Genomic DNA, 13,187 nt, shown 5'->3' with positions numbered 1-13,187 from the left:
TTTAATTAATTTGTCTCAGGAAGGCAAGCAATGAGTTGGTTTTTTTAAAATCCTGTTTCATAATTAATCCTAGGTGCCCCGGGGTTTTAATCCTGTCTTGAATGGATTACCAAATCTGCATTTCTAAAAGTTGGCCCCTTAGTTTCTCCTTGGGACAGAGAGCTTTGGCTAGTTTCTGTCTTTAGAAACATATTTCTCCTTTAAGGGAAAATACTAATCTTCTGCCTTTTTAATGTTTCCTAAAATATTTCATTCTTTTAAGAGGGGGTGGGTGCTAACTTTGTACAACCCATTCGTGAACTTTTGGCCACAGTTGTTAAGTGGATCACTGCTGCTAAGTGAATCATGTCGTTAAGCGAATCTTGCTCCCCCTCCCCCCCTTGAATTGGCTTGTCAGAAGCTGGCTGGCAACTTTCATAGACATGCCAGTTGCCAAACTCACACGACCCATGAGGATGCCAGACATAAATCATTTTTTCAGTGCCGTTGCAACTTTGAAAGATCACTAAATGAGGACTACCTGTATCAGGCTACCTTAGGACAGGTGTACTTGAATTACTTCTGACTGGAGATGTTTATATCAAAACTGTTCTCCAGGAATCCTGTTATTAAAAGTGGCTCCCAAGTACCCTTGTCTTCTTGCCCTTTTTAATTTTCTTAAAACTCTTATAACAAAGGTGCATTTTCAAGATTTTCTGGTTTCCAGTTGCCTCTTGAAAAAGCTCCTTTGGAAAACCATAACCTGGATGACTGAGAATCTCCATAGACATGAAAACTCTTATGCAAACTCAAATAATAATTATAATTATTCGGAAAGTGTTTGGTTTCTTTCTGTTGCATGAAGGCCTGTCCTAAGAGTAACTTAAGACAAAAATTTGTTTTGCTCTGAAAGACCTCCTTAATATAAAAAATGTGATTCTTAAAACAAGAACAAAAGGAGTATAAAAGTACAACTTGCATTTGAGATGGACATACATTGCAGAATAAAATTTATTCACTTCTTCTCGAAGTGTTTTTGCAGTCCACAGAGAATCTGCCCCTCTGGCTTATTGTTCTGATTATTTCTAGTCTTAAAAGCTGGATTATTATTTTTTTCCAAAAAAGGTACTTTCCCTCCAGCATGCTGTACATCAGAAGCATCTGAAGTCAGACCAGCTCTGCATCCCAGAATAGTTATATTTTCTAAAACATAATTCATTTTAGAGTCAGCTGAATAATCAAACAGCTTTTTTAGATACTGAGTTAGCAATAAGAGAATATTGACTTCTTTGCAAGCAGGAACACAGCAGAGTGCAAAGTCACTGAGCTATTAAAGCCAAAACATAATGGAGAGAGAAAGGGCACATTATGCCCAATGCAGCTTCGTTTATTTTTAGAGCAATGAACTTTAAAGAGCCTATACTATACTCTTAAGAGTTAGAAGGAAGTTGGAAAGTTAAATAACATTCATGCAGGATGTTTGAATGTTATTTAAACCACTCTAAACAAAAACATATTGCTCATTGGCACAGAATGATACATTATTCCTGTATAAATTGTGTTTTACCATTAAAAAAAAACCCCTCTAAACCTATGTTGGATGGCTTAAATAAAATAGGACGGAGAAGATTTTATCTGGCTTGTCTGTAATGTTTATTTCTCTAAAGTGACAAGAAGTGTCATATAACAATGGAGGGGAAAAAATCTAGAAAACGGCAAAACAAAACTTTCAAGGCCTTTTCAATCCTTTGAGATTCAGAAAGAAATAAGGAGACAGAATAAAGGATGTTAACAAGATGACAAAGAAAGTAATAATTTTCTCACTCATCAAATGAAATATTGGAGTTTTCCACACTTGTTGGTTCTTCAATAAAATGATCAGAGCTATCTAAAAAGTCAGAACAAAATCAAAATAAAACTTAGCATAAACCAATTGCAGTTCATATCTATCCTCTATCTATCCATCCATTCCTCTATGGATCATCTCATCTGTCTCTCTTTTTCTTTTTTCTTTCTCTTCCTTTCTATCTATCGTCCATCTGTCTGGAAAACAAATGAAAGGGAAAGGGAAACGGGGAGGTTGAGGAGATAAAGACCTAAAGGAAAAGGAAAATAGTTAAAATATCCAAGCAGGGAGGAGGGGAAGGACATAAGGAATAGGAATAGAATCCAGTTAAAATGGAAAAAACCGCATGATTACATTTGGTTATTAGATTAATAAACCGCCCATTATAAGGGATTAACTCTCTTGTATTATTGTTTCAGCTAGAATTCTGTACCCGTACTGTTTTTAATTACTGGTGCAAAATGAATAATAGTGTTACTACTATTACGACTGCTACTAAACAATGTTTTGATCTTGTCCAAAACTAGGTACAGGCAGTCCTCGGTTTACGACCACAATTGAGCCTAAAATTTCTGTTGCTAAGTGAGGCAGTCATGAAGTAAGCTCGGCCCCATTTTACAGCCTCTCTTGATGCAGTTCTTAAGTGAATCACTGCCGTTAAGTTAGTAATTATGTTGTTAAGTGAATCTGGCTTCCCCATTGACTTTGACATGACCCAGGACACTGCAACAAGACTTAAGTACATGCCAGTTGCCAAGCTCCTGAATTTTGATCATGTGACCATAGGGATGCTACTACGCTCTTACAAGCTGTTGTAACTTTGAACCGTCACTAAAGGAACTGTTGTAAGTTGTACCTATCAGACCCAAAACCAGGAATGACATGTGATTCTTCCAAGCTGAGCTTGTTACTGTTTTCATATTTATAAACAAAATCTTGCCAGACTAAAGGACTCTACTATCTGTGAACTATTAGGAAGGAGCTGTCTTCACACCCTCACACGTAAAATCTGGACACCAAGTTGCCTCTTACTCTTTTGGGATGCAACCCCTCTCCTTCTAGGAAATCCATCTTACTACATTCCATCCCAGTACATCCAAAAACAATTCCTTTTTTTAGCTGGCTAGGAATAAGCAACATAGCTAATCTTGTTCGGCAACACTGCTAACCGGTTGACTGATAAAGACATTAATTTTCCCTTTCTGGAATCATCTGGTTGCAACACAAATTTGCTAAATTCAGCTTCTGATGGGTGTGTATTCTTTGGCGTTCTTTAAAACTAACATCGTCCCACACTAGCCATGATGTTATTATTCACATAGATTGTGTCCACTAATCAGATCCAGCAGAGGGAGTCCTCATAAAAAAATATATAACAAAATTCACTCAAGCCTCACGGTGCGTTGTTTAAACATCCATCCTTAAGACTCCCATCTTCATTGGGTTTCATTTCAAAAGCCGGGATGCGCTCTGAGCGATTCAGTAAAACATTTGAAACCACGACAGATAATTCTGTATTCAAAAGTTATTTAATAATTTTGTGCATTGTAAATTTCACAATTCGGAGGTTACCTTAAAAAAGAGGCCTCAGTTAAAAAGACAGAACGCTAACAATCAGGAAAGGGAAGTGGCACACAAACGTTTTGTTTCAGCAAGGGAGAATATTTTCACGATTTATTTATTTTTTTCCGTTGTACTCCTGCTCCCACCCTATAATGTATAGAAGAGATTATAACACTTTTAAAATAAAACACAGGGTGTGCGCGCACATATATACATACGTAGATCAAAATAATGATTAAACTTCACTGGATTTGGTAGTACACAAATAATTAAACTAAGCTCACTAAAACCCACAAACAGGGAAAATCTTGTGTAGTTCATGGAAGCTGATCTACTTTTGGCTAGCTCAAAAAGATATGAAATGATTGGCTTTCCTTTACTTCAATATAACTCTTATATTCAGTTTCTCAAAACTACAGGTTAATCATCTCCGCCTCAGTTTTCCAAGATCCTTTTTAATAGAGGTGTAAGGTTTAATTTTATGTTTTGTCAATCAGATAGTCCACTGTTGAGCTATCTGGGTTGACCCCCAGTAGGCATTTGGTCTGGTGTTTAAGGCATCAGGCTAGAAACCGGGAGACAGGAGTTCTAGTTCCACCTTAAGCCATGAAAGTTGGCTTGGTGACTTTGGGCTCTCAGCTCAATTTATCTCACAAGGTGGTTTTTGTGATGAAAATAGGAGGAGAGAGGAGCATTGGTATATTTGCCACCTTGAGTTACCTGTAAAAATAATAAAATGGGGATAAAATAAACGACTTCAGTTATCTGAGCAACTTAACGTTTTGACCTCCTCACAACCAGGACAGGATGCCCTAGCTGTTTGTTGAGATGTCCCCAAATACAGCTAGCCCTCGACGTGCGACCGCAATTGAGACTGAAATTTATGTTATTAAGTGAGACATGGCAGGAATAGCCAACACTCCAGAAGACAGGCTTAAGATACAGAAGGATCTTGACAGACTTGAACACTGGGCGCTATCAAACAAAATGAAATTCAATGGTGAAAAAAGTCAGGTTCTACGTTTAGGCAAGAAAAATCAAATGCACAGGGTACAGTATAGGTGGTACTTTGCTCAATAGTAGTAAACTGTGAGAGGTGATATCAGAGTCTTAGTGGACAACCATTTCAATATGAGCCAGCTGTGTCCAGCAGCTGCCAAAAAAGCCAATGCAGTTCTAGGCTGCATAAACAGAGGGAAGTGTGAATACCACTTCATAATGCCTTAGTAAGGCCAAACTTGGAATACTGCATTCAGTTTTGGTCACCACGATGTAAAAGAGATGTGGAGACTCTGGAAAGAGTGCAGAGAAGAGCAACCAAGAGGATTAGGGGACTGGAGGCTAAAACATAATGAAGAACGGTTGCAGGAACTGGGTATGTCTATCAGTTTAATGAAAAGAAGGACTAGGGGAGACATGATAGCAGTCTTCCAATATCTCAGGGGCTGCCCCAAAGAAGAGGCAGTCAAGCTATTCTCCAAAGCACCTGAGGGCAGGACAAGAAGCAATGGGTGGAAACTAATCAAGAAGAGAAGCAAGCTAGAACTAAGGAGGAATTTCCCGACACCTAAAACAATTAAACCAGTGGAACAACTTGCCTCCAGAAGTTGTAAATGCTCCAACACTGGAAGTTTTTAAGAAGATGTTGGATAACCACTTGTCTGAAGTGGTGTAGGGTTTCCTGCCTAGGTAGTGGGTTGGACTAGAAGGCCTCTGAGGTCCCTTCCAACTCTGTTATTCTATTCAATTTGTTACATGAATTTCGCCCCTCTTTACGACTTTTCATGGCATGGTTGGTATCTATGGATTGTCTATCAAAAGTCCTAAAAGTACATTAAAATCCCCTCATCAATACAACCAACCCTGAAGTGAATTGACTTAAGTTACTGGGGAAGTGTGTTCACAAGAGATAGGGCCTAACACTCATTACAGTCGACAAGGTTATTCGACAGTAGGGCAGAAGTCTGAAGCACTTCAAATATAATATCAAATGTAATGTTGATTACTGAGTTTGAAATATATACCATAGTTGAACTGGGCTTTCGTTTGTTTTAACTGAAACTCCAGGTAATCCTCGTCTTGCGACCACAAAGGACCCCTAAATATTTGTTATGTTTTGCCCCATATTTTATGGCCTTTCTTCCCTCGGTTGTTAAGTGAATCACTGCCGTTGAGGTTAGTAACCCCAGTTGCTAAGTGAATCTGGCTTAGCTTGTCACAAGGTTTCAAATAGGGAACCGCAGCAATGGTCATAAGTATGAACCCAATTACCAAGCATGGAATTTGGACGATGTGACTGTGGGGATGCTGCAAAGATCATAATTGTGAAAATCAGTCACTTTTTTCAGTGCCATAGTAGATTTAAATGGTCACTAAAGGAACTGTTGTAAGTCGAGGACTTCCAGTATTATAGCATTTTACAAAAGAACTCTGAGTATTTAATGTGAACAGTTCAGAACTGATATATCCATGATGGTGAACCTATGGCACGCGTGCCATAGATGGCACGCAGAGCCATTTGTGCCAGCATGCAAGTTGCAGGCAAACTTACCTCACTGCACATGAGTGCCTTAAAGATTATTTTTGGCAGGTTTGAGGCCTTTTTTGGCCTCCCAAAGGCTTGAGGAAGGCTTCTGCAGGCTTTGCAGGCCAAAAACTAGCTCCGTTTCATCACTTCTGGTATTTTCGGAAAAAAAGGGAGCAACGAAACGGGGCTAGTTTTCGGCCTGCAAAGCCTGCAGAAGTCTTACTCAAGTCTTTGGGAGGCCAAAAAAAGCCTCAAACCCACCGAAAATCAGCTGTGAGGTGCAGTGCAGGTAAGGGGGTGGAAGGGATGGGTGGGGATTGCGTGCGCATGCGTAAAGTGCATGGGGGGGCGCATTGCCTTCTGGGTGCTGGCACGCAAGCGCAAGTGTGCAAACGCATGCAGTTTTTGCACAGGAGCCCAAAAAGGTTAGCCACCACTGTGATATATGGTAGAGCAGGAACCAGGGAACTTTAAATATGATAATTTCTTAAACTGGTTTTTTTTTTTTAAATCCCCTTCATGCTTCATCAGAAGGTATCTGAAGGTCTCTTTTAAAAGACATTTATTCCGTACGATGAGTGACTTTTATTTTAGAATGAACACACTTTCTAACACTTTCCTTAGCCTTTTAAGGATCTCTGGATCGCGGCTACCCACTTAACTAGCTTAATTCTGGCCTCAGAATTTCATTTTTTTAAAAATTGTGTGCCAGTGTATTCATAGGAAAAAGTGACAATAAAGGTTTATCTTCTTATCTAATTACTCCCTCCAAACCATAACAAATTAATTTTTTCTCATTGATCAATAAAAATACTTTTATCAAGAAGATTATATAAAAATGTTGTCACATTGATATCATCCTATGTGATAAAAATTATACAATACTAATAATACTGTCGTGTAAGGACTTTCCCGTGCCAATTGCTATTAAATATACAGGTTGCTGGAATTGGGGTATGCCTAGTTTAATGAAAAGAAGGACTAGGGGAGACATGATAGTATTGTTCCAATATCTGAGGGGCTGCTCCAAAGAAGAGGGAGTCAAGCTATTCTCCAAAGCACCAGAAGGGCAGGACAAGAAGCAATGGGTGGAAACTAATCAAGGGGAGAAGCAACCTAGAACTAAGGAGAAACTTCCTAACTGGGAGGACAATTAATCAGTGGAACAACTTGCCTCCAGAAGTTGTGAATTCTCCAACACAACAAAACAACAGGTTTTAAAGATGTTGGATAACCCTTTGTCTGAAATGGTATAGGGTTTCCTGCCTGAGCAGAGGGGTTGGACTAGAAGACCTCCAAGGTCCCTTCCAACTCTGTTATTCTGTTCTGTTATTCTATTATTCTGGTGCATTACCATCCATTGTGTTTGATAGCTAATACCATTTTCCCTTCTAGCCAAGAAGGAAGAAACCCCATGCCATCTGTTTTAAAACAACACTATATTTTGTTGAAAGAACATACATTCACATGTTGTTTTTTTCCCCCAAGGAAGACTGAAATACGTTCTTCTTTCCTTCATGGGCGTTTTGAACCAATCTAAAGTTAACATTTTGGTAGTCTGACTGCCAGTCAAAAGTGAAAATTAGACATGAAAATTACTGTACAGGTAGCCCTCAATTTACAATTGAAGCCGAAATTTCCACTTGTTAACTGAGTTTTGCCCCATTTCATGACATTTTTGCCACTGTCGTTAAGCAAATCACTGTAATTTAGTAAGTTGTTAAGCAAATTGGGCTTCCCCATGGACCTTGCTTGTCAGAAGGTCGCAAAAGGGAATCACATGACCTCAGGACACGGCAACCGTCATAAGTATAAATCGGTTGCCAAGCGTCTGAATTTTGATCACATGATCCTGGGGATGTACAATGGTTTTAAGTGCGAAAAACGGTCATAACTCCCTTTTTTTTCAGTGCCATTGTTACTTTGAATGGTCACTAAATGAACCGTTGTAAGTCGAGGACTGCCTGTACATATATGCCAGTAGCAAGAGGTTGCCTAGCTGGACCGTGGCATCTAGCTGACTTTGGCTCATCTCATAAATTTAAATTGGGAAGGAGCCTAGGACTTAGCAGTTAGTCCTCCACTTACGACAACTGAGCCAAAATTCATGTCAATAAGCGAGACATTGAGTTTTGCCCCGTTTTACAACTTTTCCTGTCACTTTGGTTAAGCGAATTATTGCAGTGATTAAATTATCAGCCCGGTTATTATGGTAATTGCCGCAGTTGATAAGTTAGCAACCTGGTTGTTAAATAAATCTGGTTTCCCTGGTTGATAATGCAACTGTCACAAATATGAGACAGTTTGCGAGGCATCCCAATTTTATTCATGTGACCATGAGGATGCTGCAACGGGACATCAGCGTGACAAAAATGGCCATAAATCCCTTTTTTATGTGCCGTTGTAGCTTCAAATGGTCACTAAGCGAACTGTCGTAAGTCGAGGACTACCTGTATTTGGACAGGAACCCCCTGGAAGAACCAGGGTTGCAGGCTAAAGAAAGGAAAGTGAAGAACAGCCCCCAAAAGCAACCAAGATCAACCTTCCACATTGCTACTGAGTGTTATCCATGAAATAATAATACTGGCTGTATCTGTGAAATAGGGAGTTTTGCTCAATTCAAGGGAAACTCTTCCGGTTAAAACATAACCACGAGCCCGTTATGAAATCAAATTGCCTTTTGCCTTTTCACCAGTGCACAGGTAACAATTGTTCTAAGGTGTGAAAAACAGTACACATCCATAGTTAAGTACAACAGCGAGAAACTATACAGCATCATCGTAAACCTGCCACAAGGTGGCGTCCTTCGCGGTGGTGGGATTCAAAAATTTTTTACCACCGGTTCGGTGGGCGTGGCTCGGTGAGCGCACTTTGCACACACTTTGCGTGCAGGCGAAGAGGCATTCCAACTCACCTCCTGCAAGCCTGCACTGTCCCGGCTGCTTCAGCAGCTGCCGCGTGGCAGTCTTTTGTGCCACGCAAAGCAGCTGCGCTTCAAAAGCAGAAGATTAAAAGTGAGTATGGGAGCCCGGGTAAGCGGGTGAGCCCAACAGCAGAGCGGTGGAGAGAACTGATTTGGTCTCTGCTGCTCATCACCGCTACTGGCTCGGCAGAACCAGGCCGAACCAGTAGCATACCACCACTGGTCCTTCGTAGAGAAAGGATGAAATCTTATAAAACATGGTTGGTGTAAAAAAAAATGGGTAATAATCGGACAGACTGAGACCAGACAGGGGTCATAAAATTTACCCAGAACACAAGGCCATGCTTTTATCTTATTTTTTTTCCAAATACATTTAAAAAAAGAAAATGCCACCTTGAATACCGATTCAACCAGCTATCAAATCAAAATATGTACAATCTAATCTCTCCTAGACCGCGTTCGTGCATTCGGGTACCCTAAACAACCTTAAGCTATCACTTTCATTGGACATGTGGACAAAAAAACGAAATTTTATTTCTGCCGTACTTTTCCAAATGAGTTTCTGGGATAATTTACACACGCACAAAAAAAAAAATACATCGTTAAATAGGAACGAGTTTGATCCACCAAACATCTGCGATATTGTGTCAAAGAGATGCTGAGATGAATCTGGGCTTTTCTTTCAGAAAACGACACCGGCCATTTGCTCGAAGAAAAAGGGATTTATTCCCAAATCTATTAAATTTCAAAAAGAGACTCACAATTAGACAGGTTAAGATAAAAAAGACGTCATTGGTTTGCACATATGTTTACATTGCAATACTGTGTACCTTGGACTTCTTAAAGGACACATCCAGGGGTGGGATTCTCTAGGTTGAACAACCGATTCAGTGAACGAGGGATAACACAGCTGAGAAGCGGCAATCCGTTGTGCCGTGCTAATCAGCTGAGACAATATATAAGTAGGTAAAGCGCACGGGCGGACAGGCAGGCTCACATCAGTGGTGGGATTCAAATTGTTTTACCACTGGTTCAATGGGCACGGCTTGGAGGGGTGCTTTGCCGAACGCCGGCGCACAGCATTCTCCACACCGGCTGAGACCTGCAGCGCCAATCAGCTGAGGGGATAAAGAAAAGCGCAGGGGCAGGTGGGAGGGCCAATCCTGTGCTTTTCTCTTCTTTTTTCCCTCAGCTGATTGTCAGAGGATTTTTTCCCCCTCCTGTCAGCTGATCATCGGCTTTTTTTCACTACCAGTTTGGTAGAACCGGTCCAAACCGATAACATACCACCATTGGCCCACATGACAGTCACAGCAAACCTGTTCGCTGCCAGCTGCTTTTCGGAGCAAGGGGTTTGGCCGAACTGGTCCAAACCGGTAGAATCCCACCCCTAGACACATCCCAAAGGGGCTTTTATCAAAAGGCACTGGGCTTTTGTTTTTTTCTTGAAGACATTTCGCTCCTCCTTCCAAGAAGCTTGTTCGGTTCAGTCAGAACTGAAGAAGCTTCTTGGAGGAGAAACGAAACGTCTTTAAAGAAAAAACCAGAAAGTCCAGTTGTCTTCTGAAAAAGCACATTTGGGACAACCCTGACCTGGATGACCGAAAATCTTCACAGACGCTTAAACAAAAGACTTCTAAGTGATTTTACAAAAGCCGCTAACTTTTTCTACAAGTGAAAAATCCTTCCCAATCTATAACATCACACATCAACTTACAACCACAATTGAGCCTAAAATGTATGGTGTTAAGGGGAGAAATTTGTTAAGTAGGTTTTGCCTCGTTTTACGACTTTTCTTGCCACCTTTGTTAAGGGAATCACTGCAGTTGTTAAATTAGTAACACCATTGTTAAATAACGTTGACTTTGCTTGTCAGAAGGTCACAACCTCATGACCCCAGGGATGCTGCAACCATCATGTGAGTCAGTTGCCAAGCATTCCAGTGTAAATCACGTGACCATGAGGAGGCCGCAATGGTCGTTAAGTATGAAAAATGGTCCTAAGCCACTTTTTTCCACTGCCGTTGTTAACTCTGAATGGTCACTAAATGAACTCTTGTAAGCTGGGGACTGCCTGTAGAAGGTTGTGCATTGCCAAACGAAGGCTTATAAACCTGATGTTCTTGGAAAGCTGAAGTGCCGGTGGACCAAATGCCTTTAAGGAAGGCCCCTTCGAATAATCTGTCTACTCCATGTACCGATATGTCTGAATGACTTTGTACAAAAGAAAAAAGGCAAATAAAATAATTGAGACAGGGGCGCAAAGAAATCGAAGCCCCTGTAGGCTCAAGAACAATGCTTAGCATCTACAGGAAGAGAAGATGTATGTTCAGTGGGCTAACCACTACTGTGCTATTTGTCATACACAGGTTGTGTGATGGCTCCATTCTTCACGCACTGGGCTCGGAAATATCCATGTTGGTTCCAAACAGCGCAACCAGTTGTTCTTCATAGTTGGCGATGTTCCTTTTCATAATCTCCATGCAAGGTCCCAATAGCCTTTCAAAAGCTTGTACATCCATAACTAGAATATTAAAGAGAGAGAAATCACATGCAGATACACCATGGGGAAGGCAGGAAAGTACTGTTCTGACCAAGGCTTCCAAGACCATAATTACACACACTCTTATTTTAAAAAACAAGCCTTGTTTTATTGCAATACTGGGAATGATTTTTATTCCCAGCTGGTAATGAATCTCAAACAGTCCTTCGAGATAAGCATCCACCTTTCTTTCCTGTGAAGTGCTGCCAATAAGAGAAGTGTCAAATGAACTAGAAAAAAAGCCAATCGAAGTACAAAGAGCTTCAAGAATGAATCTGAACCGCACGAACAGCTTTGCTTCCTGCAAAGGTTTCATCATCTTTGCCTGACCTTTATACCTTATGGAAGGGGCAATCACCTCCAAGCCTTACTCCTGAGTTGACCCTTTTGTTTCAGCTGCTCTCACCTTCTAGCAGCTCTGTGCACACGCGCACTGGGAACAGGCTCCCTTTGTTCCTCTTCCTCGCTGCTGCCAGACTCCAAAGGCTCCAGAGGCAGCACCCCATTCCCAGATGGTCCTGGCCCCATTTCTCTATTGGATGCAGGACCCTCATCTGAGTCCTCTCCAGACGCCCAGACTGGTCCCCATTCTTCCCCACTGTCCGATTCCATTGCCGTATGCACAGGCTGCCAGCAAACCACAAGTACATTATTTCTATGGGCAGATTCCTGCCATGAAACTGTTTAAGGAAGGCACACTTTTAATCCATCTCCATTAAAAAATTAATGAATGAAGCAAAATGCAATCTTGTGCCTCTTTCCAATGAAACCTCTTATCTCCTGAGCCAGCACTAGATCAAAAGAATAAACTTCTGATATTTAGTAGGAAGGAGAAGAGCAGACCCTGGGGGCGGAGTCAAGAGAGGAATAAGCCCAGAATCGTTACATTGCCACAAGCGCTCCAAATCCAGCCCACCTTCAATTCCACTGACTCTTATCCAGCACCCAATTTAGTGCTGATTATTAGTTGACTAGATTCTTGGGTAGAGGCCAAAACAATAAATCATCTTAACTTCTACCAGTTGAACCCAATAGTAGTTTGTTAACAAAGGGTTTGGAAGTTTTAATCTTGTCTTTTTGTTGCTGTTCTACCTGTTAACTATTTTGTCATTAATATAGTAGATAGATGATAGTTTAATGCTTTGAAAACAGAAGTTTAAGAATGTTGGGCCTGTTTTGTGAGGGGTGGGGAACTAATATTATTTAGATATATTTATCAATATTCAACTGGAAGAGGGATAATACATGTATATATGTTTCTATCTTTTTAATACACTTTTTTCAACGTCTTGTTTTTTCTTTGTTTGTTTCTTTATAAACTTTTTTATTTTTATTTTTGTTATGCTGATTTTTTTTAATTAAAAAAAGCTACCAAAAAACAGAAACAAACTTGTTGTGGTTCACCAGTAGCCTGTCCAGACAGCAGCAGAATCGGACAATGGGGAAGAACAGGGACCAGTCCGGGAGTCTGGAGAGGACTCGGACGAGGGTCCTGTGTCCGATGCAGGGCCAGGACCATTTGGGAGTGGGGTGCTGCCTCTGGAGCCTCCGGAGTCCGGCAGCAGTGAGGCAGAGGAACAAGAGAAGCCTGTTCTCAGTGGGTACGTGTGCGCAGAGCTGCTAGAAGGCGAGAACAGATGAAACAAAAGGGGCGACTCGGGAGTAAGGCTGGGAAGTGATTGTCAAGCCAAGATGATGAAACCTTTGCAGGAAGCAATGTCGTTCAATCAGTTCCGAGTCATCCTTGAAGCTCCTTGTACTTTGGCTGATTTTTCTTGTACTTCGGTTGGTTTTTTTTCTAGTTAATT

General features: G+C 40.9%; 1 protein-coding gene across 3 annotated transcripts in view; it reads right to left on the bottom strand.

The window, feature by feature from the left end:
• PRKAR2B (protein kinase cAMP-dependent type II regulatory subunit beta) overlaps window positions 1–13,187 on the bottom strand; it is a 64,603-nt gene that overhangs the window by 1,905 nt on the left and 49,511 nt on the right. Inside the window, exons 11-12 of one of the 3 annotated variants that reach the window (XM_087935549.1) lie at window positions 11,203–11,361; window positions 3,336–9,573 (exon numbers count right to left, since the gene is read on the bottom strand). In XM_087935549.1, the coding sequence (XP_087791675.1) occupies window positions 11,228–11,361 (134 nt within the window). In that variant the 3' untranslated portion in view covers window positions 3,336–9,573; window positions 11,203–11,227. Of the gene's footprint in view, window positions 1–3,335; window positions 11,362–13,187 lie in introns of those variants that run through there. The other 2 variants (XM_087935550.1, XM_026704870.2) reach the window with 2 other exon arrangements.

This window comes from Pseudonaja textilis, chromosome 5 (assembly GCF_049901715.1).
Source record: "Pseudonaja textilis isolate UNSWEBS1 chromosome 5, rPseTex1.2, whole genome shotgun sequence".
In the NCBI taxonomy this organism is placed as follows: domain Eukaryota; kingdom Metazoa; phylum Chordata; class Lepidosauria; order Squamata; family Elapidae; genus Pseudonaja; species Pseudonaja textilis.
The sequence above is the reverse complement of the archived record's forward strand: the minus strand, read 5'-3'. Positions and strand labels throughout refer to the sequence as shown.